Source organism: Nycticebus coucang, chromosome 3 (genome assembly GCF_027406575.1).
Source record: "Nycticebus coucang isolate mNycCou1 chromosome 3, mNycCou1.pri, whole genome shotgun sequence".
Classification (NCBI taxonomy): Eukaryota; Metazoa; Chordata; class Mammalia; order Primates; family Lorisidae; genus Nycticebus; species Nycticebus coucang.
The window spans coordinates 77,505,116-77,523,621 of record NC_069782.1 but is presented as its reverse complement, the minus strand read 5'-3'; the positions used below and the strand labels follow the sequence as shown (position 1 = coordinate 77,523,621).

The following is an 18,506-nucleotide window of genomic DNA, read 5'->3' as shown; positions in this document are numbered from 1 at the left end:
GTAGGGCACCAGCCCCTTATGCCAAAGATGGCGGGTTAAGCCCAGCCCCAGCCAAAAACTGCAAAAATAAATAAATAAATAAGAAAGCAAGCTTAAGCTTCAGCTTTTTTTTTTTTCTTCAGCTCTTTTTTTAAAGGTAAGTTCTCTAAAATTACTTTCCTACTTCAAAAGGAAAAGCAAAGACCCCTACCCAATACACAGGATATATCTTATCATTTTCTTTTTCCTGACGTTTACTCCAGGGTGACACTTACTCTGGGTGTAAAGGCCACACCCCTCATGCTCAGTACACTGTATATGCATCTTGCTCCAGCTTCCCTTATGCTTTTCATCTTACATGTGCCTACAAATACCCCTACATGGGCCTAGAGGTACAAGCATTTAGGACCAGCTCCGTTAAGGACTCAGGGGCCTCACTGGTTCCAGCAGGCTAAGGCTGTGGTAAGTCCCCCCTCTGGCCAAATGGGGGTCTAACACATTAAGCTGGATCTAGAATGCTTAAGTATTAACAAGCCTGCTGCCTAAAATAAAGCAAGCAGTGCAATCTGTTTACAATCCCTGCAGACTGACCTTAACCGCTGCTTATAATAATCTTCATCTCCATCATCTCGGCACCTCGCTACTTTCCGACCTCCTCCTCCTTCCACTGTGGCCTCAGATTCTTCCCCAGAACTTGGGAAAAAGTCATCATCAATCTCCTGCACTGACACTTGCTTCTGCCGTTTCCTTTTCTTGACCACAGGCCTCAATTCATAGTCACTGCCGTCTCTGGACAGGTCTGCCCCTGCCCAATCTGCCTCGTCCTTCTCTTCCTGCTCCTCCTCCTCCTCCTCCTCCTCCGTGGGGAAGTACTCAGACTCAGAGTCTCCTTCTGCCTTGGGCATCATATCTGACTCCCACAGTTTTTTTGGCTTTGGCAATCTCATTTTCCCCTGGAACTGCAGAGCCCTCTTCTGGAGTTTCTTGATGTTCTTTTTCAAGCGCTTATCTGTTTTTGAAAGAACTTGGGTTTTCTTCTTTGGTTTGTTTTCATTTTGTGTTGGGTTCAACTCAGGGGTGACCGAGGTTGCAGCTCTTCTAGCTGCTCGTTTATGACAAGCTTGCTTCTTCCTCTCAAAAGATAGTTTTGCTTGATCTGCCAAATACTTTTCAAAGCCTGATGCTTCATTAAGCATTATTTTTCTAGGCTTTTTCTCCTGCTTCTGAGGGATCTGGGTACCAAAAGGTGTCATCTGGCCAGTGCGGATGAGCTCTTCCCAGGCAGTCTCCTGGACAGGCATGAGCATGCTGCCAAGACAGGACGGCCCCGGTTCTGAAAGAGTAAGGACACTGCCAGCATAAAACCAGCATAAAACCTTCCAAGAACACACCAGAAATATTCACTTGTTCAATAAGTTACAGGTACCTACAAATAACTCATAAAAAAAAACTCACATCATCAGTATACTAAAGCATATTACAAGTAAAAGACAGAGTAAAATTTATTATAGCATTAATCACACCATATTTAATAGATTCTTGTCCAAAAAGGCGATTTCTCAGTAACTTTTCTCCAAAATATCATGCTATAAATATACTCTGTACATCCAAAGACAGACCTATTACTATATAAATTACAGTATAAATAAATTTAACTGTTGCCTTATCGACTGAGGAGTAGGCCAAGAGGAAGCAATCTCCCAAGTTTCTATGCTTACTACTCTTGAAATGAATCAAATGACACATACAGGAGTCTGTTTGCTGGACCTTTTACTCCAACAATTGGTCTATGTGTCTATTCTTACACTGATACCACACTGTCTTACTGCCCAAATTTAAAAGTAAGTATTTGGCATTTTCTTCTTCTTCAATGTTACCTTAGCTATTCTTGGCCCAATACATCTTTAATGCCCTCCCATCTTCATCCTATACTTTCTATCTTATAGCTTTTCCCCTCAAAAAAAATAAAAAAAAAAAAAACCCTGAAATGTATGTAAGGGTTGCACTGAAACCATAGCAGGATAGAACTGACACCTTTATAATACTGCATCTTCCAGTCCACAATCCTGGCATACCTCCTGTGGATTAAGTTCTTCTTTAACTTTTCAGTAACATCTTGAAGATCCTTTTTTAATTTTATTTATTTGTCTCACTTTCTCGCCCTCGGTAGAGTGCAGTGATGTCACAGCTCACAGCAACCTAAAATTCTTGGGCTCAAGCAATCCTTTTGCCTCAGCCTCCCAAGTAGCTGAGTCTATAGGCACCTGCCTCAACGCCTGGGTATTTTTAGAGATGAGGTCTCGCTCTGGCTCAGGCTGGTCTCAAACCTGTGAGCTCAGGTAATTCACCTGCCCTGGCCTAACAAGTGCTAGGATTACAGGCGTGAGCCACCACGCTCAGCCTCATTTGGAAGATCTTAATGTGGAAAACATTGCTGAAAAATGTTTTTTGCTAAGATTTATTTCTAGGAATTTGATTGATTGTAATTGACATCTCTGTTATATTAATTTTTTCCTGGCATACAGAAATATGACTGAGTTTTACATATTGACCTTGTAGTCAATGATATTGCTAAATTCACATAGTAATTCCAACAGATTGTCCACTAAGTCTTTTGGATTTTCTAAATAAATTATCATGTATTCTATAAATAATGATTTTATTTTTCCTTTTCAATCCTTGTGCTTTTAATTTCTTCTCATCAGTTACTTGACTATCCAGTACAATGCTGAATAGGAAAGGTGATAGTGAGTACCCTCACCTCCTCCCAGACTATAGTGGTGAAGCCAAAGTTTCTTTTCTTTTTTTTTGAGGCAGATTCTCCCTATGTCGCCCTTGGTAGAGTGCCATGGCATCACAGCTCACAGCACCCTCAAATTCTTGGGCTCAAGCAATTCCCTTCTCAGCCTCCTGAGTAGCTGGGACTACAGGCACCCACCACAACACCCAGCTATTTTTAGCAACATGGTCTCGCTCTTGCTTAGGCTGGTCTTGAACCTGTTAGGACAGGCAATCCACTCACCTTGGCCTCCCAGAGTAATGGGATTACAGGCATGAGCCACCATGCCCGGCCTAAAAGTTTCATTTTCTTTGTAATTTGTCCTCTTCCCACCTACTTCCAGGGAAGGATTCTTTGTTAGGTAATTCACATCACCACCTTATGAAATGGATTACCACATAGAGACCAGGGGAAAGCAAGAGAGAAGTGGAGGCTACTGCACTTATGCCTATTGCTCAGGCTCAAACAGAAAGGTAGAGAACATAGCCAAGGTCCTTACCTAGGCAATGCAGACTGGGCCCACAAAGCCTGAGCTCTCGGGCACACTGCTATACTACCTCCCCAGACTGACAGAGGAGGGAGGACAGTAAAAAAGTCTCAAGTGTTGCCTGGAGAGATGTAGAAATGTAGCAATAACCAGAAGCTCAAAAAAGGGCAAGGCCCTACTAGAACCTAGGTAGCTGCAAAAGCCATTCACAAGTGAATTAGATTATTCAAGGGTAGGTAGTAGAAAAAGAAGAGGGCTCAGCAAGAAATCCTGAGAAACATTAGCATTTAATGGAAGGCCAGGAAAGCTAGCAGAACTAACTAAACAGAAGTAGTCAAAGGGAGAAAGGAAACCAGGAGACAGACAGTGATTCCAGAAAGCACAAAAAGCATCAGCTGCTGCAGACAGGCCAAATGGAGTATGAGTGAGACGGGGCTTTTGGATTTGGGGAGGTGAACTATTAACTCTGGGCAAAGTTTTACCAAACTAGCAACAAGACAGCAGCAGGCTTGCAATAGCCAGCCAGGAACAAACATCTGTTGAGTACTGGTCATAGGGCTAATGAATTCTGAGAGACTGAACTTTAAAAGCACATAATTCTGTAATATTTTTTCTATTCTCAATAAGTTCTTCTTAATAATTCTCTTGTTTTACTCAGTAAAGTTCTAGAGCTAGTAGAAAATATTTATTGGGTGCTGGGAGCAGTGGCTCACACCTATAATCCTACCACTCTGGGAGGCTGAGGCGGGTGGATTGCCCTGAACTCACAGGTTCAAGACCAGCTGAGCAAGAATAAGACCTCGTGTCTAAAAATAGCTGGGTGTTGTGGTGGGTGCCTGTAGTCCCCAGCTACTCAGGAGGCTGATACAAGAGAATCGTTTGAGCTCAAGAGTCTGAGATTGCTGTGAGCTGTGACTCCATGGCACTTTACCAAGGGTGACAAAATAAGACTGTCTCAAAAAAAAAAAAGGAAGACAAGAAAAGCTTAAAAATTAAGAAGCCTTAATCTGTATTTCAAGTAGTAAATGAGCAGCTACCAACAATTTCTAAACACACACATGCATGCACCATCCACACACACAGAATGACTGCAACGCTCTTTAGTTGTAGAACTTATGCATTTTCCCAAAAGGTTTTCCAAAAGACAATCATCCCAGACAATAATATAAATGAAATCATGGCCACAGTATAACCTGAATGAAGATGTCTTTTCTTAAACAACACAATTGATGCTTGGAAAGCCTGCCAAATACACTCCTTAAAGACATGTGAAAGCAATTCTATGAATATAGATTGATGATGCTGGGTTTCCAACATGTAATTCAATCAAGATGTTAGTTATCTTGATCAAATTAAATATGTAAGAATGTTTTAAGTTTTCCACTTTATTAAATGTAATAATAAATGTGCACCAGCAGCCTCCAATCAACTGAGTTAAAAATTTACTTTCATTCTCTTTATAGAGAAGAATTTGGTTTTGAGGGTATAGAGTATAAAATTTTCCTGAATCTATTTTTATACTAAGGCAAAAAAAATGTATTTTTCTCAAAACCCAGACAAAGGTTAAAGAGAAACCCCCTGATGACCACAGCCATCAGGCACCAATTCAGGAACACAGAGAAACTGCTCACAGCATCCTCACCTGCATCCTCTTCCTCCTCCAGACTGGCATGATCTAGTTCAATTTTCACCTCTGCTCCTCTAAGGATGGCCTGGAGACGTTTTTGTTTTGCAGCAATCTTTTTTAGCTGTTGCTCCTTTAATGGTAAATATTGAATACAGAAAACAGCAATGAAGTGATAGTTAAATATAAAAGCATTATAAAATTTTTTAATTTTGGTCAAAAGTCAAATAAAGATACCCCATAAATTCTTGCTATTACTAGAGAGAACCTTATTTTAGCAACTACAACTACAATGTGCCTCAGACACTCCCAGCAGGCAGGCAGCCCTACCCCATAGGTTCTCCTGCCTGGGCAGCAGACAGCTTTGTATGTGCCCAAGCACTTAAGTACATGTGTAATGACTCACAAGGCAGAACTATTCTACTTAGTGCTCCCCATCACACACTAGGTCAATCACTAAACCTGCCTCTGACTTTAGCACCCAAAGGGCTAATGGAGGCAAACAGATGGTGAGGGTAAAAAAAACATGAATGTTCCGTTGAAAAGTCAGTCCCTTTTGAGAACCTACCATATTTATGATGGTCCTTTACAATATTCTACCATCACCAAACTTTATAAGAAAAGTGTATTTTGCTATACCTCTTTACTCTGCCCGCCCCAGACTCCTCTTTCTCCCATTACCTTCAATATCACCAGAACTTAGATACCTGGCTCTTCCTAGGGCTTCCCTAATTAACTGGGCTTATGGTTCCTGGTTCATCTTCCCAAGGTCAGGAATATTTCAACTCCAAATATGAGCATGAGGTGAGAGGAAATCCTGGACATAAACACCATACCACAGTGACTTGCAATCAGGTTTTATTCTTAGTCTTTCAACAAAATTCTGTTTAAAACACTTTCTCTCTTAAATATCAAGGAGCTACTAAATAAAGATAGGAATGTATAATTTAGAGGCCTATGAAATTGGGCCCCTGAAATCCCAGCCTACCAGAAGCCCAAGGTCAAAAAAGGTCTCTGCACATCAATTTCACATAGTTCCACAAAAGGTCAAATGTCCCCTCTCTGGTGGGGAGGGACTCTGCTGCCTTTAGCTACTCCTAGCTCTGATCTTAGGGCTGCTAATTTCAGAAGTGAGTAAGAGAAGACAACAGAGAGTGGAGACCAGGCGTGGTGGCTCACACCTGTAATCCCAGCACTCTGGGAGGCCAAGGTGGGTGGATTGCTTGAACTCACAAGTTCGAAAACAGCCTGAGCAAAAAGCAAGACCACATCTCTACTAAGTTAGAAAAACTGAGGCAAGAGGATCACTTGAGCCCAAAAGTTAGAGGTTGCAGTGATCTATGACACCACAGCACTCTACCCAGGGTGACGGCTTGAGACTCTGTCTCAAAAAAAAAAAAAAAGTGGAAAGAGTGCCACATGAACTGAGTCTATACACACACCCCCAAGAGAGCTTAAAGAAAAGATCAAAGACTCCACTCACTGCAATAAATCAATCATAAGCACAAGGACGTCTGTCAGTCATTTTGGATGGCAGAACTGAAATGATCAAAACTAGTCATTCCTATTTTTTAATAAAGGGGTATATAAATCCTAAAAGATGTTTCAAGGCTGGGCACTGGAGGTTCATGCCTGTAATCTCAACACTCTGGGAAGCCAAGGTGGGTGGACTGCTTGAGCTCAGGAGTTTGAGACCAGCCTGAGCAAGAACAAGGCCCTGTCTCTAAAAAAACAGCCAGCAGTTATGGCAGGCACCTATAGTCCCAGCTACTTGGGAGGCTGAGGGAAGAGAATCGTTTGATTCTCAACCCAAGAGTTTTGAGGTTGCTGTGGGCACTGATGCCTGGGCACTCTACCAAGGGTAACAAAGTGAGACTCTGTCTCAAAAAACAAAAAAAAAGTTTCAGCCTCATGAAGCTGTACAAAAATCCTTTTAAACAATTCCAAACAAACCTCATAAAAATAACTTCCTAAGTAACAGATATTCCCTACCTTTACGTTCTCCAACCCTAAGCATAGCCCCAGTATAGCTGAGTGCTGACTGTAATACCCAAGTGGGGAGGAAGGGCCAGTCTCTCGAACAGGAGTGTGTGAGAGGTGGTGGGTGCATCAGCAAGGAAGACTGGAGACAACAGCAGCAAGGACTGAGCAGAAATGAGTTCATACATGACCAGAAGACTGAGTCAGAGGCCAGAGTGCCCAACAGGAAGGAGCTAGGTGAAAGAAATGGTGAAGCAAGGATGAACAGGGAGTACACGAGTGAGGAGGTAAGCAGTGCCAAAAAATAACTTATTCTCAAATTCTCTTTAGCATACTACATACTACATAACCCTGTAGTATGCTAAAGAGCCTCTGGACTTAATGATGGCTTAAGACTTTTTGACTTTAAAATGGGCAAATCGGGGTATTAAATGTACTTTTGACTTACAGTGTTTTCAACTTACGATGTCTGTACATACATTTCAGGATGTAGCACCACTGTAAGTTGAGAAGCATCTGCCTATGTATGGATGCATGTATCAGCAAATGGATGGATGGCTATGTGTGTCTATGTACCTGTGTGTTGTTAAAAATGCTGTAAAACAGAAGACATTAAAGGGAAACAGCTGAGAGATTAAACATACAAAAGCAATTCAAAATTTCTCTATTATAAATATCTTTGCTTCACATCTTACAAGTACATTAGAATATTTCCTAAATTATTAAATGAACCTAAATGATGACTTTTAGAAAAATGCAACACTTATATGTCATTTTGAATCACCTTATTATACTTCTGTCGTTTTACAGAATCAAGTTTCCTGTTGATGTCTCTGTTGGTGGCAGCTTGAGGACTAAGTTGTTCAATAATTTTACTGATTTGCCTTAGGGATGTCGTACATGACCTGAAAAATAAGATAAATTTTCTATTTTTCCACTCTGATAATATTTTTATAGCATAACACAAAGAGAAAAATTCTAAAGACTGTCCCCTTTAATTATTAGCTAAAAGAAAGTAAACCAAAATGCATAGTCTTACTGGCCACAAAAAGAACTTCAAGCAGGTTTGAGATGGCTACCAGTGGTTTTTTTTTAAATAAATCTGGCTGATTTAAATCAGCTCATTATCATGTGTAAGCTGATTCATTTATTCTATAAGGATTTTTTAAGTATCTACGTTATTCAAAATACTGTGCTAGAATAATGTGCAATAAATTGGCCTTCAATATGAAAGAATGTATACCTGGGTTTTTTAAACCCATATGGAAGCCTTCTGAAGTCTGGAAAAGTCCTAAAACTGCTTAAACACTTTCTTATACAAATCATACATCTATAACGTTATTTTTCTCTCACAACTGGAAGATTCATTTACTGAAGCATTAAACTTTCTGGTCCAAAGAAAACAAAATCAATGTAAAATAAATTACTCCTAAAATAGACACCATAGAATAATAGCTTCCAATTTTAAGAACACTTGTGTAATCTGCCATTTGTGTCCTTTGTGGCTTTCAGGATAAACGACTCAAGTTACTAGGCATCAAAGGCACCACACACTACTGGCCATCCAGTGGCACCCTCTAGGGTATCTAGAGACACCACAGTACTCTCCTCTGTAGGTTATGGCCACATCTCCAAGATCAAATGTAAAAAGTGTGTCATTACAAGTTGAAGTCCTCAACACTCAAAGGCAGACTACAAGTATGCAAGAGCTCCTGCTACTCAAGAGGCCAAAAGAACACAACAGGGAACTGTTAGCTGAAAACATGTTCTCTAAATGACAACAGCCTCTGCCCCTCACCACACTGTTCCATCCTCCACTCAACCCACTCCACTTGCCTTCTATTTCTCACCTACCTAACACTGCCCAACTGGGGACAGATCAGCAGTGATGAATGAGCTCAGCCCTTCCCTCTTCTCCTTCCCTCCCTTTTGCTCACCTCCCAACCCTGGCACGGGTCCAGGGCCTCCCCCCTTCCCAAGCAATGTGCTATGCTCAAAAGAGCTCAAGTCTATCTCTACTCTAAAACACAAATGACATCTTCATGAGACTTCATCTTTCCTTACAGTCTAAAGTAGTTCTGAAGAAAGGAAAACCAGGGAGCTCTTTTTCATTACTTCCAGAAATGCAAATCTGGAAAACTTGCCTAGGACTGAACACTTGATTTGGGGACAACAAGCTGGAAAGTAACTATGAAACGGTGAAAAACGTGATGGGGTGGGATGTGTTCCTAGTAAATTGAGCAAGAAATACCTTAGCTATAAGGTGTACTTGTGCTGAGACCAATTTCTGCACATGATGGTGAGTCCTAGGGCACTTACACATGAACGAAGCTTCTGTGAGCTGCACTGGGACCCTTACTTCTGCCTACAATGCTGCTGCTAAGGGCAAGGGCTGGGGCTCCAAGATGAAATTGAAGACTGCTCTTATTGACTCTGTCCTCCAGATAAGAGGTTCTACGAATCTCCTAAATTTCAGGAATACTAGAGATCTTTATTACTGAATTTCCCCCAACACATTTAAATACAAATTCTGAAGCTGGGGTACACTCACGTGAGGTCATCCAGGACTGACCGATACTCCTTCTCCGCATCAGCGAGCTGGGCCACACAGCTGGCCTCATGGATCGCACTGTCCACTTGCTGAAGCACACAGTGTTCTAGCACTTCCTGGTCATAGACATCCACACCCAAACCCTGCAGTTCAGGGGCCTGCGCGCTGGGCTCCACTGCTTGAATCTGATGTCTGTCGATGTGTAGCATGGCCTGTCCCCTCCTTGGAGCTTCTGACATATACCACTCTGCAGAGGTGGATGGCCCATCATCAGGGAAATAACGGAGCCATTCCTCCATCACATCCACATCACCAACACCAATTTCTTGATTAACTGACATTTCTTCATTATTAGTGACATGTTGACTTTGTAAACAATCTTGCTCCTGAGTTGGACTTGAGTAGGGGATCCTCTCATTTGACATCCTCTACAGAGTAAAAGGAAAAAAAAATTGATATGCCTGGTTATCAATTGGTTACACAGAATAGATCATACACAGTTTCTTAAATATTTTAGAATTAAAGTAGACTGATTTTTTAAAAGATCAAGTACTATCCTTCCAATTTTATGAATTCACGTTTCCATATATTAATTTCCATATATTTTCTTGAGTTCTGATAATAAGTAAGAAAAATTGACCAAAAAAGGAAGAAATGCAGTATCATTAACAAAGAACATTTGGGCAACCAGCTAAGAAAGCCAGCAACCAAAATCCTGAGTGACACCCATGTAATGTTCTCCAAAACTGCTAAAGCGACCTATAGAAGACTGAAACTGGACCCACACCTTTCCACCATTAACTAAGATAGACTCTCATTGTATTAAAGATTTAAACTTAAGACATGAAACTATAAAAATACTAGAAGTGCAGGGAAAACTCTTGAAGAAATCAGCCTGGGCGATTATGTCTCTGACAAAGGTTTAATAACCAGAATCCACAGAGATTCTTGTCAAACTTATTAGCAAGAAAAGAACAAGTGATCCCATCACAGGCTGGGCAAGGGACTTGAAGAGAAACTTCTCTGAAGAAGACAGGCACATGGCCTACAGACACATGAAAAAATGCTCATCATCCTTAATCATCAGAAAAATGCAAATCAAAACTACTTTGAGATATAATCTAACTCCAGTAAGATGAGTCCACATCACAAAATCCCAAATCAGAGATGTTGGCTTGGATGTGGAGAAAAGGGAACACTTCTACACTGCTGGTGGGAATGCAAACTAATCCCTTCCTTTTGGAAAGATGTTTGGAGAACAAAGATAAAGACTAGGAGGGACACTATATATTTGTCAAGGGAAACACTCAACATGAAGAGATTTCTACAATTCCTAATCTTTCTACAAGATTAACAATGACACATCCTACCTGAATGCTCCTCGATTTATAAAGCAAACCCTAATGGACATGAACAGCACTAAAATAGTTGAAATTTTAACACCCCTTTGTCACTTCCAGATAGATCTTTCAAGAAGAAACTAAACAAGGAAATAATGGACTTAAATTTGACCCTAGAACAAATGGACTTAACAGACATCTACAGAGCATTTCATCCTAATAAAACTGAATACACATTCTTCTGTCAGCCCATGGATCATCCTCCAAAATTGATCATATCTTAGGACATAAGTCTAACCTCAACAAATTTAAAAGAACAGAAATTATTCCTTGTATCTTCTCAGACAATCATAGAATAAAAGTTGAACTCAGAAGCAACAGAAATCTTCATACTCTAAACAAAGTCATGGAAACTGAATAACCTTAGGCTGAATGATAGCTGTGTTTAAGACGAGATTAGGAAATCATCAAATTTTTGGAACAAAATGATAATGAAGACACAAATTATCAAAACCTATGGGATATTGCAAAGGCAGTCCCAAGAGGAAAATTTATAGCATTAGAAGCCCTCATCAAAAAACAGAAAGTCACCACCTAATGAATCATCTCAAACAACTGAAAAAGAAAGAACGATCCAACCCCAAACCAGCGAAGAAAATAAATAACCAAAATTAGAGAATTAAATGAAATTGAAAACAAAAGAATTGGTCAGAAGATCAATGAAACACAAAAGGCTGGTTCTTTGAAAAGATTAATAAAATTAATAAACCTTTGGCTAGCATAACCAGAAAAAGTAAAATCTCTAATAATGTCAATCAGAAACAATAAAGGAGAAATAATAACAGATACCACAGAAATTCAAAGAATCTTCGATGATTACTACAAAAAACTCTATTCTCAGAAATATGAAAATATAAAGGAAATAGACCCATACTGGAAACATGCCACCTTCCTAGATTTAACCAGAAAGAATGTTACCAGACTTCAGGTTATACTGCAAATCTATAGTGATCAAAACAGCATGGTACTGGTACAAAAACAGAGATATAGATATATGAAACATGGCTCGATGCCTATATCACAGTAGTTACAGCACCAGCCACATACACTGAGGCTGGCAGGTTCGAACCCAGCCCACCCCAGCTAAACAACAATGACAACTGCAGCAAAAAATAGCCAGGCATTGTGGCAGGTGCCTGTAGTCCCAGCTACTTGGGAGGCTAAGGCAAGAGAATCACTTAAGCCCAAGAGTTTGAGGTTGCTGTAAGCTGTAACACCACGGCACTCTGCCAAGGGTGACACAGTGAGACTGTCTAAAAAAAAAAAGTCTATGAAACAGAGTAAAGAATTTAGAATATATGAACCCAGCCATATACCGTCATTTGATCTTTGATAAGCCTAAGAAAAACATACATTGAGGAAAAGATTCCCTATTTAACAAACGGTGCTGGGAGAACTGGCTAGCAACCTGAAGAAGACTGAAATTGGACTCTCACCTTTCACCACTAACAAAAATTGACTCTCACTGGATAAAAGATTTAAACTTAAGACATGAAACTATAAAAATCCTAAAAGAGAGTGCAGAGAAAAGCTTGAGAGAATACTTCCCCTGGCCTGGGAAGTATTTTACGATGAGGACTCCTCCCACCCCCCAGCAACAGAAGCAATACCAAAAATATATTACTGGGATCTGAGCAAGCTAAAAAGCTTCTGCACAGCTAAAGGCACTGTGCAAGTAAAGCAAACAGACAGCCTTCGGAATAGAAGACTTTTGTACTCCAAAAAGGTCTGATAACTAGAATCTACAGAGAACTCAAATTAATCAATAAAAAAAAGCACAAACAACCCCATTTCTTTGTGGGCAAGAGACTTGAACTGAAACCTGTCTGACGATGACAGGCAAATGGCCAACACACACATGAAAAAATGCTCATCATCCTTAATCATCAGAGAATGCAAATCAAAATCACTTTGAGATATCACCTAACTCCAGTAAGATTAGCCCACATCACAAAATCCCAAAACTGCAGATGTTGGCATAAATATAGAGAGAAGGGAACACTTCTACACTGCTGGTGGGATTTGCAAACTAATACAGCTTTTTTGGAAAAAAGTACGGAGAATTCTCAAGGAACTAAAAGTTGACGTACCATTTGATCCTGCAATTCCTTTACTAGGTATCTACCCAGTTGAACAAAAATCTTTTTACAACAAAGACATTTGCAATAGAATGTATATTGCAGCCCAATTCATAACTGCCAAGTCGTGGAAGCAGCCCAAATGCCCATCAACCCAATAGATTAACAAATTGTGGTATATGTCTACCATGGAATGCTATGCAGCATTAAAACGATGGAGACTTTACATCTTTTTTTTTTTTTTTTTTGAGACAGAGCCTCAAGCTCTGGCCCTGGGTAGAGTGCCATGGCATCACAGCTCACAGCAACCTCCAACTCCTGGGCTTAAGCAATTCTCTTGCCTCAGCCTCCCAAGTAGCTGGGACTATAGGAGTCAGCCACAAGGCCTGGCTATATTTTTGGGGGGTTGTAGTTGTCACCGTTGTTTGGCAGGCCCAGGCCAGATTCGAATTCCCCAGCTCTGGTGTGTGTGGCTGGCGCCTTAGCTACTTGAGCTATAGGCACTAAGCTGAGACTTTACATCTTTTATGTTTACCTGGATGGAGCTGGAACATATTCTTTTTAGTAAGTATCTCAAGAATGGGGAAAACAAGAAAGTATCCAATGTACTCAATACTATTATGAAACCAATATATATATAATCACACATCATAGAAATGATAAAATACAAATATAGTCCAGAAAAAGAGGGGAGAGGAGAGACAGGGGAGGGGATAGGGGAAAGAATGGGCTGAGAGCGAGTGGAGGGAGGGTATTTGGTGGGATCTCACCTAATATGCACAATGCAAGGGTACATTTCTTTTTTTCTTTTTTCTGAGACAGAGTCTCAAGCTGTCATCCTGGGTAGAGTGCCGTGGCATCACAACTCACAGCAACCTCAACCTCTTGGGCTTAAGTGATTCTTTTGCCTCAGCCTCCCAAGTAGCTGGGAGTACAGGCACCCGCCACAATGCCCAGCTTATTTTTATTTATTTATTTATTTTTTTTTTTGGCTGTAGTTGTCATTGTTGTTTGGCAGGCCCAAGCTGGATTCGAACCCACCAGCTCTAGTGTATGTGGCTGGTGCCCTAGCCTCTTATCTTACCACAAAAAGTAAGTAAGTAAGGTTATGGTTATGTTAATCAGTTTGATTTAAGCATTTCACACTGAATATCAAATCATCACATAGTACCCCATGAATGTATACAGTTATGATTTAATAACAATTAAGTTTAAAAAACAATCATGGGATATAGTATGAACACATTTATGTTGAAAGAAATGTGCGTCTGCATCTGCATGTATGGAATACACACAAAAAGATCTGGAAGGATACATACCAAACCTGCCAAGAGCTGAGAGGCAGCAGGACAGGGGAACTTTCACCTTCTACTCCACACAGGAACTGCTGTTTAAAAGAGTTATTTTCGCTATATTACCAGCATAACTATAACATCTAATAAACACATTAAAAAGCAACTCAATAACCAGGAGTCAGCCTTGGCTTTTAATTAACTGTAAAAAAACTAAGGTTTCTTTCAGCACTGAAACTATTTCTGTGAAATGACCATAAGTTTGCCCAATTAGCCCCACTCTTTTCCCATCAAATAAAACAATCCCACCAAGCAAGCAATGGGATGCAAAGAATTCAGCACCAACTGCCCCAGAGAGATTCACACTGTACTGGAGAAGTATACCATAACAGCACAGCAGAGCAGGTAGGCCAGAGGCGACACGGACAATAGGCCACGTGAACCTCTTAGAACAATACTCATGTCCAGAGCCCAAGAAACACCATGCAGGAACTAAGATTTGAACACCTGCCTCCCAGTCTGATACATCAGAAATGCTTAATATCTGTTGAAAGGAAGTAAGGCTCAAGAGGAGTCTAACTAAAGTAATGAAAAATTTGATCTGAACAGTTAAGTTACCAGTGAATTTAGTCACAAAAATCAGGCTCTCAAAAAAGGCAGCCATGAGAAACAGCCAGCAAGGCTAGGGAGGCATTTATGTCACCAGTGCCCTGTGCAACATGCAGTCAGAAATACAAATCTGAGGTCAAGGGAAAGTCTGGCAATGTGGATGCTTCCACACAGCAAACAAGCAGCTCCCCAGTTCCAAAGGATGACAGGTACCAGATATCCTTTTCCAGGGTATGAAGAGGCTAACAATGAATAGGTTAAAAGTGAACAACAGAGGGACGACCTTCCTCCTCTTTGGGCCTTCTGTTTTCAAGAAAAAAGGTTCAGCTTGGTGCTCAGCTCTTTCCAATAGAGGAGGCAGGATTCTGATTCACAGCCTCTGCATTAGCTGGAATTAAACAATTCTGTTTTCATTTTTCTTATTTGTATGCATACAAGGATATTTTAAGAAAAAAAAAAGATGTCAATTCAACCAAAAATGTTAAGTAATAGTGTTGTAGTACAAAGACAAGGTTAAGAATAATAAAGATTGGGGGAAACTTCTAGCAATAATAAAGGGAAAAGGCACAGTTAAAAGTAGAAGATGCCAAGGTAAGTTCACATAAGGAAATCAGGAAGAGTTCAGTGAATTTGGATACCAGCAGGGGTTTGGTTATCTTAGTAAAAGAAGTTTAGGTGGGCGGCGCCTGTGGCTCAGTCGGTAGGGCACCGGCCCCATATACCGAGGGTGGTGGGTTCAAACCCGGCCCGGCTGAACTGCAACCAAAAAATAGCTGGGCGTTGTGGCGGGCGCCTGTGATCCCAACTACTCGGGAGGCTGAGGCAAGAGAATCGCGTAAGCCCAGGAGTTGGAGGTTGCTGTGAGCTGTGTGATGCCACGGCACTCTACCGAGGGCCATAAAGTGGGACTCTGTCTCTACAAAAAAAAAAAAAAAGAAGTTTAGGTGACGCTTGGGGACAAAAACCAGATCGTAGTGGATTATGAAATGAGCACATGAGAAAATGGAGGCCACCAGGGAGTGTCCTTTCCTTTAATGACTGGCATATCCTTGGTGACGAAGGGAGACAACTGGAGTGATAAACTAATAATGGGCTGGGAGTGGACAGAAATATCAGGGCAAGAAAAACTAGAGAATATAATAGCTAGAAGGAAAGGAGGGAAATAATTTACACAGAAAGTTACACAAGAAACAGCAGCAGAGAAAGGTCCAGAGCAGAAATGAAAAGAAGGCACAAAACGTCTTTCTCTTACTCTGGCAGAAAGACTCCTAGTGAACCTAAATTTGTAGATGCAGAGGAGGGAAGCTGAAGTGAACTACAGAGAAAATTTCCCATAAAGTAAGAAGTTTGGGCATTTCCTGGTCTGGGAGCAAAGTTAAGATATAGGCTGGAGAAGAGTTAGGAGTGTGGAATAAATGTTCTGTAGAAGACAAAAGGAGTTGTTGATGGAAAACAAACACTGATGATGGGTGTATAGGACTGAGCTGAGGTTGCCCCCGCCAAAAAACCATAAATTACCAACAATCCCAAGGCTGGAAAATTTCCTCCTCTCATCATTGGTCCTGCAAATGTCACTACTGAGGTTTTTCAGATAAGTGGTAGAACAAAAGGTCATGAGATCAAAGATGTTGAGGAGAAAAGTAGTTGAACTAACAGATCATGGGGTTCACACCAGGTAGGTTAAAAAATAATTTTTAAGGCACCAAAAGGGGGCTAAAGATGGAGAAAAGGGTCAGGAAGCCATTTAGGAATCTAGCTGTGGTCAGAATAGCAAGTTTCTAGGAGTGAGAGTTGAAAACCAGACGGCTCCCACCAGAAGGTCAAAGAAGATTTTCAAAAGTAAAATAAATCATACATTCCACAAATAGTTACTAAAAATCAATTACACTGGCTCAGCGCCAGCAACATACACCAAGGCTGACGAAACAACGACGACAACTGCAATGAAAAAATAAACAGCTGGGCCTTGTTTCGGGCACCTGTGGTCCCAGCTACCAGGGAGGCAGAGGCAAGAAAATCGCTTAAAGCCCAAGAATTTGACATCGCTGTGAGCTATGACATCATAGCACTCTACTGAGGGCGGCATACTCTGTCTCAAAAAAAAAATCAAAATTACACTAAGTTAACTAATTCCTGTCCCCACAGAGCCTAATCTCTTGGGGAAGACAGACATTTTAAAAATGTTATATATATATATAAAACACACACATATTTGTAATTGTGGTGACTGCTATAGGAGGAAAGTATTAAACAAGACTCTTCCCAAAATATGAGAGAAACCTAATTGAGGCCTCCCTGATAGTGATGACTGAGCCTGGAGTTAATCAAGCCAAAAGTATTGCAATGAAACAACATGTGTAATTTTTAAGGCTGGAAAGAGCTGGTGCGTTGGGGGAAGTGGAAAAAGGATGGAACAGTGAGAATTTCATACTTTACTTTTGAGTTAAAAAAAGCCAATAAGGACTCACTCCATTTACTACGTAAATCTCGCAGGTTATCGTCTAACACACCACAAGGTTTAATCATCTGGGAACCAGTATCTTCCTTGTCCTCTCCGTTGAGCGCTGGGACTTGAGTGGCCAGGAGCCAGTTGGATCTGGTTTGGAGTGTTGGTCCTACGCTAGCACCGTTCTGAGAAGGGGCGGGCAAGGGCCAGATCACACAAGGCCTGGTTAAAAATGAGCATGGATTGCAATACAATGACTTTTCAGAGTTTTAAGGAAAAGATTGACATGACCCAATTTATGTTTGTAAAAAACGACTTGAAATACTACTGTATGGACAACGGATTGGAGGAAACAGTGCGATGAGATGATGGAATATGTTCTGGAGAAAAACGATGGAAGCTTGCAACAAGATGACAACAGTGAAGATGGACCCTACGTGGGCACTCATGGGACCGCAAGGCCATGTGGACCGCTCAATCCTTCGCATAGTCCATCCAACCTGACTGTATCAAGGCCCAAAGCGTCTGGAATATATTTACTCCGATACTCTCTTTCAAATAACAACTCCGATATTTAACCGATATCAAACTGGGCCCAGATGAGCCTGCGCGCAGGAACCTAATACAAGACTGAAAAGTTGCTGCTTGGTCTCTAGACCGCAGGGCCGGGGCCAGAGAAGCAACCAAGGCTCCAGCCGCTCCAGGTGAGCGCGCGCCGCGACATTACTTCCGGTCGCAGGTGAATCGCGCAGAAGTCGCGCTCCTGGCCCCAGGATCAGCCCCCGACTGCCCGCACTGGTTGGCTCTTTCACCGCGGGCGGAGACCAGGGCGGGGGGTCGCAGCTGCCTGAGTACCCTGAGCCGGACCCAGATACCCTTCCACCCGAAATTCAGCCGAGCCACCCAAATACTCACCACAGCGCCGCGCGGCCGCCCATACGGAAAAAGAGACCAAGCTGCCGCCGCCAGCCACCTTACAACCCGGCTTGACTGGCCTTACGCATGCGCCGTCGGTCGGCCGTAAGCGCCGCCCCCAACAGCGACTCCGGCTCGGACTTGTGCGGTGAGACTGGCGCATGCGCAAGGCTTCTGGGTTTGTTTTTAAGCGCCCGCCCAGCGACGTGGTTTGTGGCGATTGAGGAGCTTTTGTCCTTGCTGAAGAAATTTGCTTGCTAGCTGGTGGAAGTGTTGTGACGGCCACAATCAACTGTGTAGATTGGTGCTGGCGCATCACCCCGAGTGAAAAATAACCTCTCTAGTAAGGCGCTTATAACAATTAAA

General features: G+C 41.6%; 1 protein-coding gene across 3 annotated transcripts in view; it reads right to left on the bottom strand.

Annotated features, from left to right (window-relative positions):
* Positions 1-18,255, bottom strand: part of ERCC6 (ERCC excision repair 6, chromatin remodeling factor) — a 77,783-nt gene extending 59,528 nt beyond the window's left edge. Inside the window, exons 1-6 of one of the 3 annotated variants that reach the window (XM_053584274.1) lie at positions 18,141-18,224; positions 17,248-17,410; positions 9,401-9,828; positions 7,634-7,754; positions 4,888-5,002; positions 571-1,312 (exon numbers count right to left, since the gene is read on the bottom strand). In XM_053584274.1, the coding sequence (XP_053440249.1) occupies positions 571-1,312; positions 4,888-5,002; positions 7,634-7,754; positions 9,401-9,825 (1,403 nt within the window). In that variant the 5' untranslated portion in view covers positions 9,826-9,828; positions 17,248-17,410; positions 18,141-18,224. Of the gene's footprint in view, positions 1-570; positions 1,313-4,887; positions 5,003-7,633; positions 7,755-9,400; positions 9,829-14,197; positions 14,266-17,247; positions 17,411-18,140 lie in introns of all 3 variants that reach the window. The other 2 variants (XM_053584273.1, XM_053584275.1) reach the window with 2 other exon arrangements.
* Positions 18,256-18,506: the final 251 nt, after the last annotated feature.